The sequence below is a fragment of the Homarus americanus genome, unplaced genomic scaffold (genome assembly GCF_018991925.1).
Source record: "Homarus americanus isolate GMGI-L3 unplaced genomic scaffold, GMGI_Hamer_2.0 scaffold34360, whole genome shotgun sequence".
Classification (NCBI taxonomy): Eukaryota; Metazoa; Arthropoda; class Malacostraca; order Decapoda; family Nephropidae; genus Homarus; species Homarus americanus.
The window spans coordinates 8308157-8332032 of NW_024739403.1; the positions used below are offsets into that span (position 1 = coordinate 8308157).

At 40.1% G+C, this 23876-nt stretch overlaps 1 protein-coding gene across 1 annotated transcript in view; it reads left to right on the plus strand.

Moving 5' to 3' along the window:
* LOC121874593 (Fanconi anemia group D2 protein-like) overlaps nucleotides 1-23876 on the plus strand; it is a 92122-nt gene that overhangs the window by 34737 nt on the left and 33509 nt on the right. Inside the window, exons 7-11 of the mRNA XM_042378802.1 lie at nucleotides 14775-14967; nucleotides 15687-15899; nucleotides 17148-17327; nucleotides 17579-17676; nucleotides 23264-23429. Coding sequence (XP_042234736.1) covers nucleotides 14775-14967; nucleotides 15687-15899; nucleotides 17148-17327; nucleotides 17579-17676; nucleotides 23264-23429 — 850 coding nt within the window. The remainder of the gene's footprint in view (nucleotides 1-14774; nucleotides 14968-15686; nucleotides 15900-17147; nucleotides 17328-17578; nucleotides 17677-23263; nucleotides 23430-23876) is intronic.

The following is a 23876-nucleotide window of genomic DNA, read 5'->3' on the forward strand; positions in this document are numbered from 1 at the left end:
CCACAGACTTATAACTGAACACTCTACCTTATAACTGAACCACAGACTTATAACTGAACACTCTGCCTTATAGCTGAACCCACAGACTTATAACTGAACACTCTACCTTATAACTGAACCCACAGACTTATAACTAAACACTCTACCTTATAACTGAACCCACACAGACCTCAAGCTTCAGACCCTCTACCTTATAAACTGAACCCACAGACTTATAACTAAACCTCTACCTTATAGCTGAACCCACAGACTTATAACTGAACACTCTACCTTATAACTGAACCACAGACTTATAACTAAACCTCTCTACCTTATAGCTGAACCACAGACTTATAACTGAACGCTCTACCTTATAGCTGAACCCACAGACTTATAACTAAAACACTCTACCTTATAGCTGAACCACAGACTTATAAACTGAAACCTCTACCTTATAACTACAGACCTCTACCTTATAACTGAACACAGACTTATATTTGAACACTCTGCCTTATAACTGAACCACAGAGACTTATAACTGAACACTCCTAACTATATAGCTGAACCACAGACTTATAACTGAACACCTTATAACTGAACCACAGACATAACTAAACACTCTGCATATAACTGAACACTCTACCTTTACAATGAACCAAGGCGACTTATAACTAAACACTCTACCTTATAACCGAACCTACAGACCTATAACTGAACACCTACCTTATAACTGAACCACAGACTTATAACTGAACACTCTACCTATAACTGAACACTCTACCTTATAACTGAACACTCTACCTTATAACTGAACACTCTACCTTATAAATGAACCACAGACTTATAACTGAACACTCTACCTTATAACTGAACCACAGACTTATAACTTAACCCTCTACCTTATAACTGAACCACAGACTTATAACTGAACACTCTACCTTATAACTGAACACTCTACCTTATAACTGAACCCTCTACCTTATAACTGAACCACAGACTTATAACTGAACACTCTACCTTATAACTGAACACTCTACCTTATAACTGAACACTCTACCTTATAACTGAAGCACAGACTTATAACTGAACACTCTACCTTATAACTGAACCACAGACTTATAGCTGAACACTCTACCTTATAACTGAACCACAGACTTATAACTGAACCCTCTACCTTATAACTGAACCCACAGACTTTTAACTGAACACTCTACCTTATAACTGAACCACAGACTTATAACTAAACACTCTACCTTATAACTGAACACTCTACCTTATAACTTCAAGACACGGGCATAACTGAACTCTACCTTATAACTGAGACCACAGACTTATTTCTGAACACTCTACATATAACTGAACCACGAACATAACTAAACACTCTACTGCTTATAACTGAACCACAGACTTATAACTGAACACTCTACCTTATAAACTGAACCTAGACTTATAACCAAGACACTCTACCTTATAAACTGAACCACAGACTTATAACTGGGCACTCTACGTTATAACTGAACCCACAGACTTATAACTGAACACTCTACCTTATAACTGAACCACAGACTTATAACTGAACACTCTACCTTATAACTGAACACTCTACCTTATAACTGAACCACAGACTTATAACTGAACCCTCTACCTTATAACTGAACCCACAGACTTATAACTGAACACTCTACCTTATAACTGAACCACTGACTTATAACTGAACACTCTACCTTATAACTGAACCATCTACCTTATAACTGAACCCACAGACTTATAACTGAACCCTCTACCTTATAACTGAACCCACAGACTTATAACTGAACACTCTACCTTATAACTGAACCCACAGACTTATAACTAAACACTCTACCTTATAACTGAACCCACAGACTTATAACTGAATACTCTACCTTATAACTGAACCCACAGACTTATAACTGAACACTCTACCTTATAACTGAACCCTCTACCTTATAAGTGAACCAACAGACTTATAATTAGAACACTCTACCTTATAACTGAACACTCTACCTTATAACTGAACACTCTACCTTATAACTGAACCCATAGACTTGTAACTGAACACTCTACCTTATAACTGAACACTCTACCTTATAACTGAACACTCTACCTTATTACTGAACCCACAGACTTATAACTGAACACTCTACCTTATAACTGAACATACTACCTTATAACTGAACCCACAGACTTATAACTGAACACTCTACCTTATAACTGAACACTCTACCTTATAACTGAACACTCTACCTTATAACTGAACCCACAGTCTTATAACTGAACCCACAGACTTATAACTGAACACTGTACCTTATAACTGAACCCACAGACTTATAACTGAACCCTCTACCTTATAACTGAACCCACAGACTTATAACTGAACACACTACCTTACAAATGAACCCACAGACTTATAAATGAACACTCTACCTTATAACTGAACACTCTACCTTATAACTGAACACTCTACCTTATAACTGAACCCACAGCTTTATAACTGAACCCTCTACCTTATAACTGAACCCACAGACTTATAACTGAACACTCTACCTTATAACTGAACCCACAGACTTATAACTGAACACTCTACCTTATAACTGAACACTCTACCTTATAACTGAACCCATAGACTTATAACTGAACACTCTACCTTATAACTGAACACTCTACCTTATAACTGAACACTCTACCTTATAACTGAACATTCTACCTTATTACTGAACACTCTACCTTATAACTGAACCCACAGTCTTATAACTGAACCCACAGACTTATAACTGAACCCTCAGCTTTATAACTGAACCCTCTACCTTATAACTGAACCCACAGACTTATAACTGAACACTCTACCTTATAACTGAACACTCTACCTTATAACTGAACCACAGACTTATAACTGAACACTCTACCTTATAACTGAACACTCTACCTTATAACTGAACCACAGACTTATAACTGAACCCTCTACCTTATAACTGAACCCACAGACTTATAGCTGAACACTCTACCTTATAACTGAACCACAGACTTATAACTGAACACTCTACCTTATAACTGAAACCATCTACCTTATAACTAAACCCACAGACTTATAACTGAACCCTACCTTATAACTGAACCCACAGACTTATAACTGAACACTTACCTATAACTGAACCCACAGACTTATAACTAAACACTTACCTTATAACTGAACCCACAGACTTATAACTGAATACCTACCTTATAACTGAACCCACAGACTTATAACTGAACACTCTACCTTATAACTGAACCCTCTACCTTATAAGTGAACCAACAGACTTATAATTAGAACACTCTACCTTATAACTGAACACTCTACCTTATAACTGAACACTCTACCTTATAACTGAACACTCTACCTTATAACTGAACACTCTACCTTATAACTGAACCCACAGACTTATAACTGAACACTCTACCTTATAACTGAACACACTACCTTATAACTGAACCCACAGACTTATAACTGAACACTCTACCTTATAACTGAACACTCTACCTTATAACTGAACACTCTACCTTATAACTGAACCCACAGTCTTATAACTGAACCCACAGACTTATAACTGAACACTCTACCTTATAACTGAACCAACAGACTTATAACTGAACCCTCTACCTTATAACTGAACCCACAGACTTATAACTGAACACACTACCTTATAACTGAACCCACAGACTTATAACTGAACACTCTACCTTATAACTGAACACTCTACCTTATAACTGAACCCACAGACTTATAACTAAACACTCTAACTTATAACTGAACCCACAGACTTATAACTGAACACTCTACCTTATAACTGAACCCACAGACTTATAACTGAACACTCTACCTTATAACTGAACCCTCAGACTTATAACTGAACCCTCTACCTTATAACTGAACCCACAGACTTATAACTGAACACTCTACCTTATAACTGAACCCACAGACTTATAACTAAACACTCTACCTTATAACTGAACCCACAGACTTATAACTGAATACTCTACCTTAAAACTGAACCCACAGACTTATAACTGAACACTCTCCCTTATAACTGAACCCTCTAGCTTATAAGTGAACCAACAGACTTATAATTAGAACACTCTACCTTATAACTGAACACTCTACCTTATAACTGAACACTCTACCTTATAACTGAACACTCTACCTTATAACTGAACCCATAGACTTGTAACTGAACACTCTACCTTATAACTGAACACTCTACCTTATAACTGAACACTCTACCTTATAACTGAACACTCTACCTTATAACTGAACACTCTACCTTATAACTGAACACTCTACCTTATAACTGAACACTCTACCTTATAACTGAACACTCTACCTTATAACTGAACCCACAGTCTTATAACTGAACACTCTACCTTATAACTGAACATACTACCTTATAACTGAACCTCCCACAGACTTATAACTCGAACACTCTTCCTTTATAACTGAACACTCTACCTTTATAACTGAACACTCTACCTTATAACTGAACACTCTAATTATAACTGAACCCACAGTCTTATAACTGAACCCACAGACTTATAACTGAACACTCTACCTTATAACTGAACCCACAGACTTATAAATCGAACCCCTACCTTATAACTGAACCTACAGACTTATAACTGAACACACTACCTTACAAAATGAACCCAGACTTATAAATGAACACTCTAATTATAAATTGAACACTTACCTTATAACCGGAACACTTACCTTATAACTGAACACTCTCTAATTTTATAACTGAACCCACAGTCTTATAACTGGAACCCACAGACTTATAACTGAACACTCTACCTTATAACTGAACCCACAGACTTATAACTGAACCCTCTACCTTATAACTGAACCCACAGACTTATAACTGAACACACTACCTTACAAATGAACCCACAGACTTATAAATGAACACTCTACCTTATAACTGAACACTCTACCTTATAACTGAACACTCTACCTTATAACTGAACCCACAGCTTTATAACTGAACCCTCTACCTTATAACTGAACCCACAGACTTATAACTGAACACTTAATTTTATAATCAAACCCACAGACTTATAACTGAACACTCTACCTTATAACTGAACACTCTAATTATAACTGAACCCATAGACTTATAACTGAACACTCTACCTTATAACTGAACACTCTACCTTATAACTGAACACTCTACCTTATAACTGAACCCACAGACTTATATTTGAACCTATGGCCTTATAATTGAACCCTCGGCTTTCAATACTACGAATTCTTGATACTGCGGAAGTGGTCGCAGTGTGTATGTGGTGGGGGATAAGGGGATGCCAACGACAGCAATACGAGACGGGATATCCATGTAACATTACCACCGCTACCACTGTCACACTATTACCACCACCACCATACTACTTCAACCATCACACTAATCTCCGCCACTGCACTATCGCTACCACTGTCACACTATCGCCACCACTGTCACACTATCGCCATCACCACTAACCACCACACTATCGCCACCACTGTCACACTATCGCCACCACCACCACACTATCGCCACCACTGTCACACAATTGCCATCACCACCACAACAACCACGACTACCACCACAGCAGCAACCCCTACCACCACAACAAGTACCACAACAACAAGTATCACCACGTCAACCACACCACCACATAAGCAACTTGTTATAAACTGTCTCATCATTACACACGTGGGAGTTAATATAGTGACAGGTGTAGAGAGAGAGAGAGAGAGAGAGAGAGAGAGAGAGAGAGATTAATGGTAAGAGGGTGGGAGTGAGTTATGGAGATGTTAAATGATGAAGAGAGGTCACACTTAACATTAAGTAGTAGGTAACTACCAAACAGGGATTGATTTTGATTTTGCCGCTTGCAGCGGCTACTTTATTGTGCACCCCACACTCATCCTGTGAGCGGTAGCGCAAAAGGATTACAGAGTAGGGTTTACAAAGGGTCATAATAATTAACCCCGGTTGTCAGGATATAATGGCACCGAAAGTTACACAGTATTTCATTCACATTATTTGTTTAGTTCTATACATAAAGGGTAACTTATTCACAAATGCGTGAGAACAGGCGTGTGAGGCAGTATGTCTGGCCTCACACTTTGTTATTCACATTTACGTGGGAGGTATTCAAGCACATTGCGTATTTGGTTCTGTACATGAGAACTGATATAGTTACTGAGTGCAAAAAAGTGGATACAATCTTAATATGTCGGCTATCTTGCCATTAGAGATGAAGTGTTGTGCCATTTCACACACAGTGTGCTTGGACCTGTCCCTAAAAGGTTCTATCTTCACACAGTCGAGGACGTAGTGTTCAAGTGTGTGGCCATATGTATGGCCACACACTTTACATTTAGTTTTGTTTACATCTGCTTGAGGAACATACTGCCAGAGGTACTTATATCCTAACCTTAATCTAGCGGTTACAACATCTTGTAATCTAGTGATCTTGTTACTTGCTCCATATACATGTTTCACTTGATACATCTCATCATGGTAAACTATGGATCGACTAGTGCCTGTTTGCACTTGTCTACTTGCGTCAAACTCATCAATAAGTTCTTTCCTAATTACAGTTTTAAGGGTTCTTTTTGACAGACCCAAATTGTATTCAACGGTGTCTTTGTTAGACGCGAGTTTGGCGAGGGCATCAACTCTGTCATGTTTTATGAGGCCTATGTGAGAGGGGATCCACAACAGTTTGACCCTGACACCCCGGTCAACAAGGCACGCATATTTGTGTCTGGCTTCAGAGACAAGATCGTGACAACCTGAGTCGAGGGTACCAAGGGCAAGTAGTGAGGATAGAGAGTCAGTGATGATGAGACTGTCAGTAACAGTGGTTTCAATGAATTTAATAGCTGTGAGTATGGCAACTAATTCAGTTTGTAGAGTGGATGCCCAGTTGTTAATTCTAACTCCTTTCTCAATTATATTACCGTCAGGTTGAGTCACAACAATAGCACTTCCAGCCCTCCCACAGGCGGTGTTTAGAGATCCATCAGTGTAGATGGTCTGTGTGATATTATCATCAGTCTGTAGAGTGTGTATGTGTTCAAGGGCTCTCAATTTGGCAGTGTGTTGGAGATAAATGCTTTGTATAATTAATTTTTTAGGCGGATACGTCGGTATTGTGATATCGAAGGGAACTGTCCGCCAGGGTGGCAGGAAGCGCTGTTGTGTCTCAACTTTGTACAGGTGGTCTAGTCCAAATATCTTCATATGTGTAGCTGTAGTTTGGATCCATTTAGACTCAGTAGTCCCATGGTTCATACATTCTAGCAATTTTAAGGAAACAATGTTATCAGGATCACCACGCAGAAGCCTCAGGGCTATCATGAGGTTGACTTCAATTATTCTATCTTTAACACTGGGTATACCTAGTTCTTTCCTCATATTAAGTACTTTAGTGCTCATGGGACATCCTAGGATAATTCTGAGGGCTTTATTTTGCATTTTCTCGAGCTTGTCAACGCCTTTCCCGTCACGAATGACCAGGGCTGGTGCGTGGTAATCTATCAGAGATCTTATATAGCCTAGGTACATTGTTTTAACAATTCTAATATTAGCACCATAGTGCGGGCTGTACCCCGCTACACTTCTAAGAGGTCTCAGTCTGTCAGTACATTGGCGGGTTAGCTGTTGTATGGCAGGTAGGGTACAAGGGACGGAAACACCAAGATATTTAAAAGAAGAAACATAGTCAATAGTGTTGTTACCTATCTTGAACTTGGCGGGGCCGCGTTTGCGGTTACCAGCTTGTTTGTTGAACACCTTAGTTTTGTCAGTGGAGATAATAAGACCGAGGTGTTCACAGGCTGCGTATACATGGTTCAGGGTGGTTTGCATTTCACGATGAGTTTTAGTATGTATAAGAATATCATCAGCATAGCTGATTGAGATATTGCTGGGGTTGTCTGGTATTAAATTTAATAATGCATTCATAAGAACATTGAACAAAGTGGGGCTAAGTACTCCACCTTGAGGGGTACCAAGTTGCATATCTTTAACTTCACTTTTGTAACCCTGAAACAGTGCAGCAGCCCTTCTGTTGGTTAGGTAACCACTTATCCAGTGTAACAGCCTACCTCCTATATCCATTTTGGCTAGTTCGTACAATATCAGTTGCCTATTGGCAATATCAAATGCAGCTTTTAGGTCAAGAAATGTGGTGTATCTGTGCCTTTCATCACCATGCACAGTTAGGAATGTGGTGATGCAATTATGTACACCTTTACCATGGGTGAAGCCATTTATGTTAGGAGACATGTGTTCTCTGATTCTATATAAGAGTCTGCCAAGAACCATCCTCTCAAAGGTTTTACACAGACAGCTGGTTAGTGATATGGGACGAAAGGCATCAGGCTGTCCTGGTTTCGGTATTGGTACAACAATACTGCTGGTCCATGATGTGGGTAGTTGGCCCTCGGCATGACTCATATTGTACAATACCAACAATGGATTGCCTGGCACGCGCCTTAGTAGTCTAATGATGTTGTAGGTGACTCCGTCCTCTCCAGGGGAAGTAGACCTACCCCTGGCGAGGGCGGCGTCAAGCTCCCACTCAGTATATGGAACATCACACTCATCGTGCTGTTTGCCCAGCATAAAGCTAATAAGATTACTTCTCTCTACAGACTTCGCATCAAGGAGTCCCCGAGTCCCAGCTGGTAACATGTCATAGCTCGACACATGAGCCCACTTTGTTATTAGCTCATTCGACTTTTGCAGAGGGTTTGGATGGGAGACGTGTCTTCTGTTTTTACCTCTGATTATGTTTATGTCTTTCCAGGCTTTGCTGAGGGATGTGTGTTGGTTCAGGCTGTTGACATATGTCTCCCATGCATTTTGTCTGAGTTCGTTTACACGTTCCCTGACAGCAGCAAGGGAAGCTTGATACAATTGTAACATTTGAGGTGTTCTACATTGTCTGTAACCCTTACCCACCCTCCTGACCCTAGCCCTGAGTTTTTTCAGCTCAGGGTCATTATAGCACTGCTGTTGCCTGTTCCCATTATGCTGACCACGTTTTCTCCTTTTTTTTGGTGGAGGCATTGTTGGTGAAGTATACATAAGTCCTATCTATCAGATCGTCATGGAAACTTTGGTAATTGTCAGGCTTGTAGTCCTTGTACCAGTCATGGATGAAGTCTATGAACTGGCTTTCATGTTCTTGCTTGACTGTGATTCTACGTCTGTTGAGTTTACCACCAGTGGGGGTGTCATTGGCTACATGTATACTAGCTTGGATTGGGCTGTGGTCAGACATAAGATCAGTGACAACATCAGAGCTATGAGTTGTGTATGATAGATTAAAGCCAATACATTTGTCTAGACCCCCGCCATAGATGTGTGTTGGTTCATTATTACCTATAATTTGAACATCTTCATATGCACTGAGAAGTGAGATAAGTCTCCTACCATTGGTGTTAGTGGTGGAGTCACCTAATTTCTTGTGTCTAGTATTCAGGTCACCCATTAGGACAGTGGGCTCAGTGTGTAAAAAGTCTGGGAGATCTGTGTATTGAAGCTGATCTGAGGGAGCATAGGCGTTTAGCACGTTGAGTGTGGAGCTGCCCAGGTGGATACAGGGAGGTACTACCGCCTGGGAAGATATTGGAAGCATAATGTGTTGTCTAATGGTAGACCCTGCTGCCATATGGCATCACGAAATTTGTGACCAAGTCCCAGGTTGCTGATCTGACTTTCTGCCTCATTCACACACAATTGCAGGGTCTCAATTATTTCTCTGACTTTGACAACACAACATACATATATCGTTTCTCACTATCGATTTTTTTTGTATTTCTTTATGGTTCTTTATTATTATTATTATTATTATTATTATTATTTTTATTTTTATTATTGTTATCCTTATCATTTTATTATTTTAATTTTATTATTTATTTTTTATTATAAATTTTATTTATTATGAATTATTATTATTTTATTTTTAATTTTGAAATTTTATCAAATTTTATTTACTATGAATAATTATTATTATTATTATTATTATTATTATTATTATTATTATTAATATTATTATTATTATTATTATAATTATAATTATAATTATTATTATTATTATTATTATTATTATTATTGTTATTATTATTATTATTATTATTATTATTATTATTATTATTATTATTATTATTGTTGTTGTTACATTTTCGCCCCCAGGCCCCGATATGGGTCAGTGATCTGTGCCCGGGTGGGCTCTCTCTCTCAGACAGACACTACCTTGGACAATAATCTTCTTAAAGTGAAAATAACACTTAATTTCTTTTGTGTTCCATCATCATCTTAGCTGAGTTTAGCTTCGGTTCGGGTAGTTTGGGGTAATGTTAGGTTAGCTTTGGTGAAGTTATATTAGCCGCAGTTAGGTTAGATTGGCTTTTTTTTTCTTTTTTTTTGCCCTCTTCACCACTGATCGGCTCGTTAGCCTCTTGGGCGATCGGTCATGTCTCTGTCACGCACTGTTGGCATGTACTGGGCATGCACCGGCTCCTGAATGTACCTGAACACGCTCCAGTGTTGGTCAAGTCTTGTCTTGAAAGAGCTCACACTCGGTGCCGTCACAACACTCTTTGGTAGATTGTTCCAAGACTTTACAACACTCACTCCGAAAAAGTTTGTCCTCTCAGTTTTCTGGACTTGCGGCTTCTTCAATCTTGAGCTGTGACCCCTTGTGGGGCGAGCGTCCGCCAGCTCCAAGTAGGGACACTCGACTGAGTAGTGCCCCTGAGATGCTTATACATCTCAACTAGGTCCCCCCTTGCCCGTCTGTAGTATAAGCTAGGCAAGTTCAGGCGCTCCAATCTCTCAGGGTAGTTGAGGTGCCGAAGTGCAGGTACCTGTGATTAGTTTAGGGTGGGTTAGGTTAGGCTCTCCCTGTGTGTGTCTGTCTATCTCTACCTCACACCTCCTCACCTTCCCACCACCTCCTCACCTTCCCACCACCTCCTCACCTTCCCACCACCTCCTCACCTCCCCACCACCTCCTCACCTCCCCACCACCTCCTCACCTCCCCACCACCTCACCTCCCCAAGGACGAATAACGCCATATCCTTGTTACTCACGTCCTTATTGAAGTACCCGATATTCTCCTTGTAATTAACTCCAAACTTAAACGAAATGAATAGCTTTAACTGCTGCTGTGTTATGAGTAGTGTGTGAGGTGTGGAGGGTCGGGTGAGGACAGTGTGTGAGGTGTGGAGGGTCGGGTGAGGACAGTGTGTGAGGTGTGGAGGGTCGGGTGAGGACAGTGTGTGGAGGTGGAGGGTGAGACAGTGTGTGAGGTGGAGGGTCGGGTGAGGACAGTGTGTGAGGTGTGGAGGGTCGGGTGAGGACATTGTGTGAGGTGTGGAGGGTCGGGTGAGGACAGTGTGTGAGGTGTGGAGGGTCGGGGACATTGTGTGAGGTGGAGGGTCGGTGAGGACAGTGTGTGTGTGGAGGGTCGGGTGAGGACAGTGTGTGAGGTGGGAGGCCGGGTGAGGACAGGTGTATGTTATGTATGTCATGTCACTTTGGCTGCTCCTAGAGTAAACACATGTGAATCAGACAAACACATGAGGTGAAAGTGTGAGAGGAAGGAGTAAGAGAATGTAGGGTAGGGTTAATACATACATGGAGAGGGGGAGGCCGGGATGGAGAGGGGAGGCCGGGATGGAGAGGGGGAGGCTGGATGGAGAGGGGAGGCTGGATGAGAGGGAGGAGGCCGTGGATGGAGAGGGGGAGGCCGTGGATGAGAGGGGAGGCCGGATGAGATGGAGAGGGGGAGGCCGTGGGATGAGAGGGGAGGTAGTGACGTTTTTAAATATGGTGCCTACTAATTATATTTTGGGGGTTTGTTTGTTGTATTACTAGAGTGTAAAGGGGGAGGGGATGAGTAGCCTGGCAGGATCGTGTCTGAGCACATTAACCTCTCGTCTCCACTTCCTGGGTTTCAGCTTCATGTTTACTTCATGATGTATTGTTGTTCACGGCGCTTATCCCTCCCCCCCCTCGCTCCCCTTGACCCCCTCCTTAGCCTCTCTCCTTCCCTCCCCATGCTCCCCCCCCCATGCCCCCCCATGCTCCCCCCCCCCCCATGCTGCCTCACATGTTCATATACAGTACATACACTCATGCTCTTTATACAGAAAATTTGGGAAGAATACTTGGAGAATCTTGTTTGGTTCCTTGCTGTCCTGTATATCGTATAGACAATGGGTATCATTGATGGAATGTTGACATCTGGTTGGCTTATTAAGAGACCAGTGTGAAGTGATTTGCAGTCATGACAAACGTGACACATGAAAATAGAAAATTATTTATCACAGATTATAATGATTTGGCTTTTGTGCCATGTTTACTGTGAGTATAATTCATCTGTCAGTATCTAGTGAATCAGTTCATCAGACATTGTTGTTGTTCCAGCAGAAATTGAATTACCCATTGTCTGTGTGTATGACAACAGGAGACCATTTTAGCAGAAACTACTAAGTAATGGATGTAAATCTCTCAAACTTGACATTATATAATCAAATTTTAAATATCAGATTAATGGTAAATTGTTTTCACACACAAGTACAATATATAACTTAATAAAGAATAAAAAAATAATGATAGGCAGTGTGGGGTTCAAGATGTTTGGTTCACACTCAGGATGGGATGGAGAAAAGAAACTCACAATGTGCTCTCTATATACATGTTGTATTGGATGTACAATGCAGCTTGGTGCTGGGAAGGCAGCATGGTTACAAGCGTGATGTAGAGAGAGCTGGTTGGTGAGGATGCTCACAGGAGGACAGCTTGTGGGTCGCCATGCTCGCTGGCGGGAGCGAGGACCGCCAGGCAGGCGGAGGAGGAGCGAGGGCCGCCAGGCAGCGGCGGAGGAGGAGGTGTTGCTGGCTGGTTGGTGTAGGTAGAAAGAGACAGGTCACCACGAGGTCAGGTCTTAAATAGCGGGGGGTAGGCGTGGCTTAGTAGTTGACCCCCGCTCCGTGATGTATGGCGGCGCTGGTTGACCTAGACCACGAGGCATACACTGGGGAATTGGTGGGGTCGGCTACTCAGCGACAAATAGCGTTTGTAGGGGAGAAATCCACTACAATACTCCCCCTTCCCTTCAGGCAGTGTAGGAGACTTGTTGTCTGCAGGGTTGCATAGCACATGTGAGGCAGAATGGGCGCTGCATGCCTCATGTGAGATAACGGCGATGGCGTGGATGAGCCGGTCGCTGGATACAACTGTCTATATACACACTATCTGTGGGAGAAGGGAGGGAGAAAAAGGGTGTGTGGAGGCGATGAATGTTGTGCTTCCCTCACGGCAGGTACAGAGTCGTCAGATGCGCCTGCTGGGGTGTGTGGGCCTGGGTCAGGAGCAGGGGCTGCGTCAGCAGAAGCGGATGAGGGCTCGTGACAGCAGCTGGGTCCACGACAGCAGCAGGGTGCAGGACATTAGCAGGGAGTACCTGAGGGAGAAAAGGGGTGTGTGGGTCCGCGCCAGGAGCAGAGGCCGCATCAGGGGCGGCAGGGGTTACTGCTGGGCTGGGGTTCGCGTCTGAGGCAGGACGGGTGTGCTGAGGTCGGAAGAGGAGCAACTGTCTGCTTAGAGTAGCAGAGCTGCTCTAGGGTGTCTAACCTGCGGTGTAGAGACAGTAGCTGTAGAGCCTATGAGAGCTGCTTCTGGGTGGAAAAGCCAGTCCTCCATGTTGCTTGAAGACTGGGAGCGTGATCTGTTTCTCCTCTATCCTGTGTGAGTGCGAATCTCCGGTAGTCACCATTTGTTTCTCCTCCATCCTGTGTGAGTGCGAATCTCCGGGGGTCACCAATTGTGGGGTTCAAGATGTTTGGTTCACACTCAGGATGGGATGGAGAAAGGAAACTCACAATGTGCTCTCTATATACATGTTGTATTGGATGTACAATGCAGCTTGGTGCTGGGAAGGCAGCATGGTTACAAGCGTGATGTAGAGAGAGCTGGTTGGTGAGGATGCTCACAGGAGGACAGCTTGTGGGTCGCCATGCTCGCTGGCGGGAGCGAGGACCGCCAGGCAGGCGGAGGAGGAGCGAGGGCCGCCAGGCAGCGGCGGAGGAGGTGTTGCTGGCTGGTTGGTGTAGGTAGAAAGAGACAGGTCACCACGAGGTCAGGTCTTAAATAGCGGGGGGTAGGCGTGGCTTAGTAGTTGACCCCCGCTCCGTGATGTATGGCGGCGCTGGTTGACCTAGACCACGAGGCATACACTGGGGAATTGGTGGGGTCGGCTACTCAGCGACAAATAGCGTTTGTAGGGTAGAAATCCACTACAGCAGTAATAGTATTATCAAAGGGACATAGTCAATGATCTCAACGATAATAAAATGGAAAATCTTTATCATTATTTTTTGGGACCATGAGGGAATATTATGGATAGCCGGACACTTTTATCACTTTTAAACTTGATTGAAGATACAATGTCTTAACTGGAAAATTCTTTATTAAATACCTGTATGTGTCCGTGGTGTAGGAAGACCAAGACAGATCTCTCGTAATTGTAACCATTATGGATCACCTGAAGAATAGCTCCCCAAAGTGCTCACCTGAAGAGTTGCCGTAAGCCTAAATAACCTGAAATTTAACCACCCCGAAACTATCTGTGTGTGTGAGGTGGGGGAGGGGGGATATGTTGTACAAATTAAGTGTGTAAGTGGGGAGGGTGATATGTATTAAGTGCAAGTGTGACCGCAATTGATCTTTTGTTTCAGTAATCTGTATGACACAACACCAGAGCTGACACCTGCCATCCTTGACACCCTAGGGCACTTGACGCTGGCACCTAAGGACCTGGAGGATGTGCATCACTCTGTACTTAAATCCCTACAGGCGGCTAGACCTGAGCAGCTGCCTGTTGTTACCAAGTTCCTGCTAAGCAACACTCCTCAGCCAATGGCCTATCAGGTGAACACTAATATTTCTGTTTATTGTTATGTTTTATTGTTGATTAAGTGTTAATGCTATTTTCTGATTTGTGTATGTGTGTAATAATAATAATAATAATACAGGTAATAATAATAATAATTAATAGCAATTAACAGTTTTTGAGAGAGCATGGCAGCCAGAAGACTGAAAATATAGTGTGTATGCGTGCATTCTTGCATCTTTCATTCTCCTATATTCACTTTGTAAATCTCACTTTACATTTATGTCATCGTTATGGTCATTTTCCAAGCTTGCATTTATACTTATATCTTAATTTGTGTGTTTAGTCATGTAATGTGTAAAAGTGTTTTTGTTTTGTCGTTTTCACTGGACTTACTTAGTTTATGAGAAAATGGTGTTTGTTCGTGAGAGCAAAAAATTGAGTGTGGATCTAATGCTTTTTTTTTTTTTATGCTGACATGTGTGCCAAACATTTATACTGTATGTATATGGTATTTATTCATTGTTACCTCTTATCAGTTTACTAGTCGTTCAGAAGGTTTGTCTGTTCTTAGGAAACTGGAGAATCATGAGAAAACTTGCCATGTTTGGTAGGGTCACACTGGATCACACCCTTCTCACATCTGTCCTGGGCTAGAGATTGAACCCAGGACAGAATAGTGAGAGATACACGTATTACTGCTGTACCACTAATACCCTGAATTTGGGTGAGAATAAATTTTTTTGTTTTCATGCAGGTTTTATGTGACATTCGTGAAAAGATCAACCTTCCTGGAGACTCCAGGCGCGTCAGGAAGTCTCCACAGAAATTAACAGGGAAATTTGCCAGCAGCAGATCTGCAGTTAATACTAATAACGACAATGATAATATAGCATACGAAATTCTGCTTCTCAATAACATTAAGACTGTCACTCTGATTCACAGGTTCCTCTCTACTGCTTGGTTAAAGGTGAGTTACACTTCATTGTTTTGTCCTCTATACTTATGTTGTACTTATTTACCTGCGGGTATCATTTTACAACAAGCAAGGATTATGTTACTTATATTCTGTGTGTGTGTGTAGTGAGTGAGGAGTTGTTAAGTTGACATTGAGAGCTTATTCCTCTAGTTTGTATAAAGAGTTAACTAAAGTCTATTATGTATTAAAACTTCACTAAAAAGTCTATCCTATATGTGTGAGAGCTTACCGATAAAAAGTTAAAAAACACACGCTTCCCTTCCCATATGCAGTACAATAAAGTTAATTTGATTTTTTAATAAAGTTTGTTGTCTTGGGTGTATAGGACATGTAAGAGGTACTCAGTATTCTCCTGTGGGTATGGTGGAAACTTGAGGTGGATACCAAAAATGAAAATATTACCGCAGAATGCAATTGATATGTGGGATGGATAGTATAGAACCTCATTTGCATACAGTAGTTACCATGTACATAAAAAATGGAGAATCTATGTCAAAGGCCAAGGTAATTTTTCCTAAAAAGTATACGGTAGATTTATGGTTCTGAACTGAAATAATTTTACTTCAATACTTCACCCATACCTTGCTTCCTAGGGCGGGAAAAACGCTATCAAAATAATCGAATATAAGGCCTCGGGAGTAAAGCTCAAAATCATATTTACTAAACTGGAATTATTTGTCCTTGGATCATAACTCAAGTTTCCGTATACAAGAAGTGACAAACATGATACTATTACCCAAGTACTGTACTGCACCTTGACCCTGGATGGAGAACAGTCCTTATCATTCTGGGGTTCACTCTGGCTATGATGTCTACAGTTTGTGATATTCTTGTTTATAATTTACACTTGCTTACAGTTTATGATACTCCTGTTTATAATTTACATTTGTTTACAGTTTGTGATGTTCTTGTTCATAATTTACCTCTGTTTACAGTTTATGATAATATTGTTTATAATTTACACTGGTTTACATTTTATAGTAATCATGTTTATAATTTACACTTGTTTACAGTTTATGGTTATCTTGTTTATAATTTACACATGCTTACAGTTTATGGTAATCTTGTTTATAAATTTACACTTGTTTACAGTTTGATACTCTTGTTTATAATTTACACTTGTTTACAGTTTGATACTCTTGTTTATAATTTACACTTGTTTACAGTTGGATACTCTTGTTTATAATTTACACTTGTTTACCGTTTGATATTCTTGTTAATAATTTACATGTTTTTCAGGCTATTCAAGATGTGTATGACGTGGCCGGTGTTCGACCTCTTGACTTCCTGATCCTGCTAATGTTTTACGACTCTGTGCCTTCTCAACGGCGTGCCATAGAGAGCATCTTCCGCAACAAGATTCGAACTGGATTCTTTTCTGATACACTGCTTGAAAAAATATTCACAAACCATAGTTGTGTATGTATTTGTACGGTGGTTAATTTGTAGGGTACTGTAGCTCTGTAGTCTTCATTGGTCAGTATTTGTATGATAAAAGCTCCTCTCCTTATTTAAACCATTCTGTATTTGAAAATTCATTTAGTGAATTTAATTGTCTTGTCTAGTATAATATTTCATTACAATACTTTACTTATAGTTTCCTCTTCTTAGTGCAGTACATAGACAGTTAAACTGTAAATGGCTTCTTCTTTTTCTTTTCTTTTTTCAAGGTACTGAAAGAAAATTTTGAACCGTTGAAGAAGTTGGCCAATTTACTGCTGAGATGCCCTGAACCTATCATTAGCCAGACAGGAGCTTCCTTATATAGGTGAGCACTTATGCTTGATATTTATTCTGAACTTAAAGTTTCTATTTACCAAAGAAGAAAGTTGCAGTACATTTACTAAGTCCTGGTAAAGTTCCCCTTTCAGACCTGAACCTCGAAGCTTTGCTGTCACTTACCCATATTTTTCGCCATGGGTTTTGAAACATAATGCTTGGGCAGTGGTTCTCAACCTGGGGGCCATGGCCCCCAAGGGAGCCACGGCAAGAATTTAGGGGAGCCACGTCGAGCTGCTATAAATTGTACGTTTCCAAATACAGTAGTACCCCGATTTATGCGGTCAATTGAACCCACAGGGTACCGCGGAAAGTGAAAACCGCATAAAGTGAACAACAGAACATATGGGATTAATTCCAATAGAGACTGGCCCGACCCCCAAACTCCACTTTTTCCGACACAATACCTATGTTGTAGTAAAAATAACATCTAAATTTTATGATGGTATGCTCACACAATTAATATTTAAGAGAAATACAGTCGCCAGGTTAATGTCCATTCAAATAATGGACTCAAATCCCCCCCCCTCTTCCCAGCTCACTGGCCCCTACCTCTCTGAGAAATGATTGGGTGAAACACTAGATTTTAACGTTTAGTAATAAATAATACCTCAGACTAAAGTTAGGATAATATAATTGACATTTCTGGATTCCTTGCAGGTCAGGGAATATTTTGAATGTAAACGTCATATATTTTGCACAAAAGATAAAATATTTGCTTTGTGTAAACCAAATTATTACATTAGATCTAAAATTTGTATGTCTAATGCAAAATCCATGATGTTTATATTCAAAATGATCATCATATTGTAAGAATTCCAGCAATGTAAATTATATTCTGGCCGGGTAATTTGTATGAATTTTATGAGCTAAAACATATATCTTCATTAAATAAACAAAGAAATATTCTTCAAGGACACTTTCTGTCAATCAAAATACTCGGCCCTAGCTGGGTCAGTCCCTCCCTCCCTCCCCCCCACCCCCCACCTTCCCTCCATACCAGAGAAGCTTTGGGAGAAAATAGTAATTTACATTTTTAGTAATAAATAATAACTCAGACTAAAGTTAGGATAATATAATTGACATTTCTGGATTCCTTGCAGGTCAGGGAATATTTTGAATGTAAACTTCATATATTTTGCACAAAAGATAAAATACTTGCTTTTTGTAAACCGAATTATTACATTAGATCTCAAATTTGTATGTCTAATGCAAAATCCATGATGTTTATATTCAAAATGATCATCATATTGTAAGAATTCCAGCAATGTAAATTATATTCTGGCTGGGTAATTTGTATGAATTTTATGAGCGAAAAAAAAAAAAATTATACTTCACGCGTATATGAGTAGATGCACCGCGGAAAGTGAAAGTCCGGTTCTGGCAAGGTATCGCGTAAATGAGAAATCGCGGAATAATACTGTAATGCTGGGAATCTGAATTAAACAAAACTTGTATTACTAATTTTGACTTGGCAGAAGAGAATTTTCATTCTCTTTTTGTCATTTTGTTTAATCATAACGACAATACAATTTTAATATTTACAGACTCTGGTGCTATTTTTTTTTTACGGAATTATTTAAGATTTCACAGGTCCAGTCCCTCTCTGTGTGACAGGCGCTGGACGGAGCTGCTGAACTGACTTGTTCAGTACGTGTCCGTGTGTCATCCCTTTGCAAGTGGTGATAAGACCGAATGATCTCAGTCTGGCCTGGGATACCATCACGAAAACAGTGGAGTGTATTGTCTCTGAACCATATATTGTGTTTGAGCTTGACTCAAGCATAATATACTCCGTAATTGGTGTTACTTATTTTGTTTCATATTTCATGTGGTCGCTGCTTTACGTGGGTGAAATATTTGTACACTTCCTTTATTAATTATTTCCTTATTTATTGGTGCCATTGTTGTTCATACTCATTCTTTACTTATATAATCCTCCCATTTTTAGTGCTAAATTGGTATGACTCACTATTCTTCTCATTCTTCCAAGTTGGGCAGTGCTTGTCAAAGGAGGCGTGTTCTTGCTTACAGGAAGTACACTTCAGCTTGCTAGCTTGAGTGTGAATGTTTACCTGTGTGCATGTTTGTGTATGACTGTACAGTGAGTTCTGCTGTAACGCGTGTTTTGATAACGCGAATTTGCTCTAACGCGATTTATGAATTAGGAACGATATTTGTATAACGCGAACTCTTGTTTGCTATAACGCGATTTTTGCTTGCTATTTCTCCAATTTTGTGGTATTAATTGTGAATATGGTGAAGAAGAATATCTCCAAGAAGCGTTCTGGTGATAGAATTCCCGGTGATGATCGTAAAAGAAAGGATATAACACTTGAAGAGAAGCTCGATGTTATCAACCTCAAAATCACCCTTCTCCCCCATCAAGTTACATTCATATTTTTTCAAGGTAAAGTGTTACATTTACTGCATGATTTCATTATTAGATATGAATGTAACATTTATTTAGACTGTGCTATCCTTTGTGTTAGGCTAACTACTAAATTTTTTCGATTTCGAGTAATCTGCACCTAACCCTATTTTCTCCATAAGCCCTGTTATTTCTATTACGCGATTTTCTATAACACGATATTTTACAAGAACACAATTATCGCGTTATAGCAGAACTACCTGTATGTGTGCTTTATGTGTGAGTGCATGGGCGTGTTATGTATGTGAATGTGTGTGTGTGTGTGTGTTTGCCATTCTAACTCTTGTCCTATTTATCTGTCCTTCTTTATCATTCTTTAGTCTTTATCACTTGTCTGTTTGTCTGTTCTGGGAGAAAAATGAAGGAGGCCACGAGGATGTTGAAAATTCCTCAAGGGGGGAATGGAGTGAAAAAGGTTGAGAACCACTGTGCTAGGGGGTGTAACACAGCTTTTTTCTTTGACCATAAGTAAGAACTTTACTGTAGTTACAGTAGAGTTGGCATATACCCTGTATAGCGACTTTATATAACGATTTTTTTATATCGCGGCTACCAAAATTATCGACATTTTCCTATGTATAGCGACAATTTTTTTTTTTCGTGAGGGACATAGGGCAGGAAATATTTCAAATGTACCGCCATGGCAAGCAAATGCGTTATTTGCTCACCAGAGGCGCCACGGTGACTGCTCACTCAGGCATTCATGCTCACCCGTTCAGTCTTTCTAAGTGAGTAATGAGAAAGCAGCTGACTGCTGCAGAGTACGACTTCTAAGGTGAGTGTAAATGGGTTGCTAGTGATGTGAGAAGTGAAGTGAGGATAATGGAAAGCTTAATGGAAATTATTTAATACTTTAACTAATATTTTTGGTTTGTTCGTTTATGATTGCTAAGTGAGGGTGTCAGTGTGTCGTCTGTTGTTCTCGGGATGACACGTCAGCTGCCGAGTCCGGTGCAGATTCCAATTTCTAAAGCGAGTGTAAATGGGTTGCTAGTGACGTGAAAAGTGAAGTGAAGATAATGGAAAGCTTAATGGAAAAGATTTAATACTGGAACTAATATTTTTGGTGTTTGTTTATGTAGGTGCGGGATTGTCAAGTGAGGGGTGGCAGTGTGGTGTCTGCTGCCGAGTCTGGTGTTCCCAGGATGGTGTTTCAGCTGCCGGGTCTAGTGTTCCCGAGTCTAGTGTTCATTGGCGCTTTAGTTAGAAAGAAAATAAATTCATTTAGTCACCTTTTTTTGCCTCCAGAACCTAACCTTAGTTTCCCCATTGATTACATGTAATTATATACAGTGGTCCCTCGGTTAACGACCACAATCCGTTCTAGAAGGTTGCTCGTTAACCAAAAAACTCGTTAACCGAAACCATTGTTTCAATGGGTTTTTGGGTACAGTGGGGTATGCTATAACGAATCTAATTGGTTCTAGAACCTTGTTCGTTATAGCATTCGTTCGTTATAGGATTAATCTGTTCCAGGCCCCCAAATACAACCACTTAACACTGAAAAATATAATATAAAATTGTAAAAAAGTGCATAAATATGCATCTAAACCCCTGAAATAAAGAATATCATTAATACTTGTAATAAAAAAACAATAAATTAGCAAAAAAAAAAAAATTAAATAATGTACGTTGTAGGAGTTTCGTTCGTTATAGCATTCTCAATTTTATGGGTAAAACCGTTCGTTATAGGAATATTCGTAGTAGGATCCGTTCGTTATAGCATACCCTACTGTAATTGGTTCCAGCTCACCGAAAATTGCCTAAATTCAACAAAAAAGGTAGAAAGGTACACTTACTTTGAGGTGTGTATGTAGAAGGCTCCTGGATGATGATGGGAATTAGAATGAGGGTGGAGGAGAAGGGAGAAGAGAAGGCATTGGGTAGAAGAGAAGTCACCCTATGGCGCCATTTCACCCATAAAATTTTAGTTCTCTTGGTGTAATTCAAGATTATTTTCTTTAAATCAACACTGCACTGCATTATATATTGTCAATGTGTAAAATAAACTTCAAAATGACCAATACTTTGCTTGTAAACAGAAAAAAAGCATTTAGTTGAAGAGTCTCAAGCAAGATGTTACCTCCACTGAAAAGACAAAAAGACTGACGCCTGTATGCTGTGTTGGCAGGCTGGATGGCGTGCCACAAACTAGTGACCCTACCTTCAATTATGTTCAATAATTGTTAAAATGACTAAAAAATTTAATATTAAACTTTTAAAATTATTGAATGGTATAAACTTCTTGATATATACTCAAAAGGTAAGGAATTTAAGCCCTAGAACCGATTACTGTATTGGCGGACTAATACTACAGCTGGTGGACCGCCAAATGCAAGCTAAAACATGTGGAGGTCGGCTCGTAAGAAACTCGTTAATCGAGAGATTGCTCGTTAACCGAAGTTAAGAATCTTATGGAAGGTAACTCGTTAACCGAAATCTCGTTAACCGAGGGACCACTGTATAGCGATTTAGTATATAGCGAACATTCTTGGACCCTATCTCGCGATATATCCCGCCCCTACTGTACACTTTTGGGGAAATCCATTGGCATCCTTAAAATAGTCTGCCTTACCTGAGAAGGTGCAAATGTTGATTTGATGAGAGGTTGGGACCTTACCATGACAGTGACCCACACTATGAAGGTGAAAAAAGGAAAAGGAAGGTTATGTTGTAGACCCTACTGGAACACCCACCACTTCACCAGCAAAGAAATAAAACTTGTACAGTATGAGTATCAGTAAAGCCATCAGTTACTATCCAGGTGTGCATTGTAAGTGCCGTAACATAGTTTGTCTAGATATTATCAAACTTGCCCTTCAATTGATACTGTATCAACACCCAGCAGTCCACCCATTGTACAAATACTGTACTGTAGAGGCAGAAGATTTGTACAAGTGTACAGATAAAACCTGTGCAGAGTGAGGGCAAGGTGTATTATGTAGATACATTAGAGTCTTCACATCATTGTTCTTGGAAGGTGTTGTAGTAATGTGCAAAAATTAAGTTTGTAAATCAAATCCATATTATATGATAGACATTCACCCGTAGTGTTAATATATACAACTTTTTGTCATAGAATATCGTTAAACTTTTCAATAGAAATGCACCAGTAACATTATAATGTTTTTCCGCCTTTTGTCAGGTTGTCCTTCTTGCATCTTGACGGATACCAGCAGCAAGAGATTGTGTTGGCTTTGTTGAAGCACCTTGGTGACAACGTTGCTGTGAGATTTACTGCGTTGTCACTCTTGTCCTTACTCGCACACCAATATACTGCTGCCATGTCAAAGTTCACCATCTTTCTCAAGGTAAATTATATTTTCTACTTTACCAATGTTTTTTACAGTTTATATCACATTAATGGTTTAGTGTATGGTTCCCAGAATTCTGTAGGGGGAAGAGGAAGAGGGGGTTCTCTTAGTTTTACCCAACCTCAAGTTTAACTTCTTAGTTTAAACATACGGTATCTGTTTTTCAGTTTTCTGTACAGTGACATGATATAAAAATAGGCTTAGAGGTTGTGACTGTCTTAACTGTTGTTGCTCTCTGACTGGCTATAATACATCTTATTAAAAAAAATTAAGTAAGAATAAGTAAATCAATATATAATATATCCAGTCACTTCCCTCTCTGTCTTTCTTTTCACTTGCCTGTTCATGAGTTTCCAGTTTTGCAATAATAGTTTAATGTCTGTTTAACCTTTCTTATAAGTCATAGTAGGGTGTGGTGGTCATCACTCCTTCACTGTCCTTAAG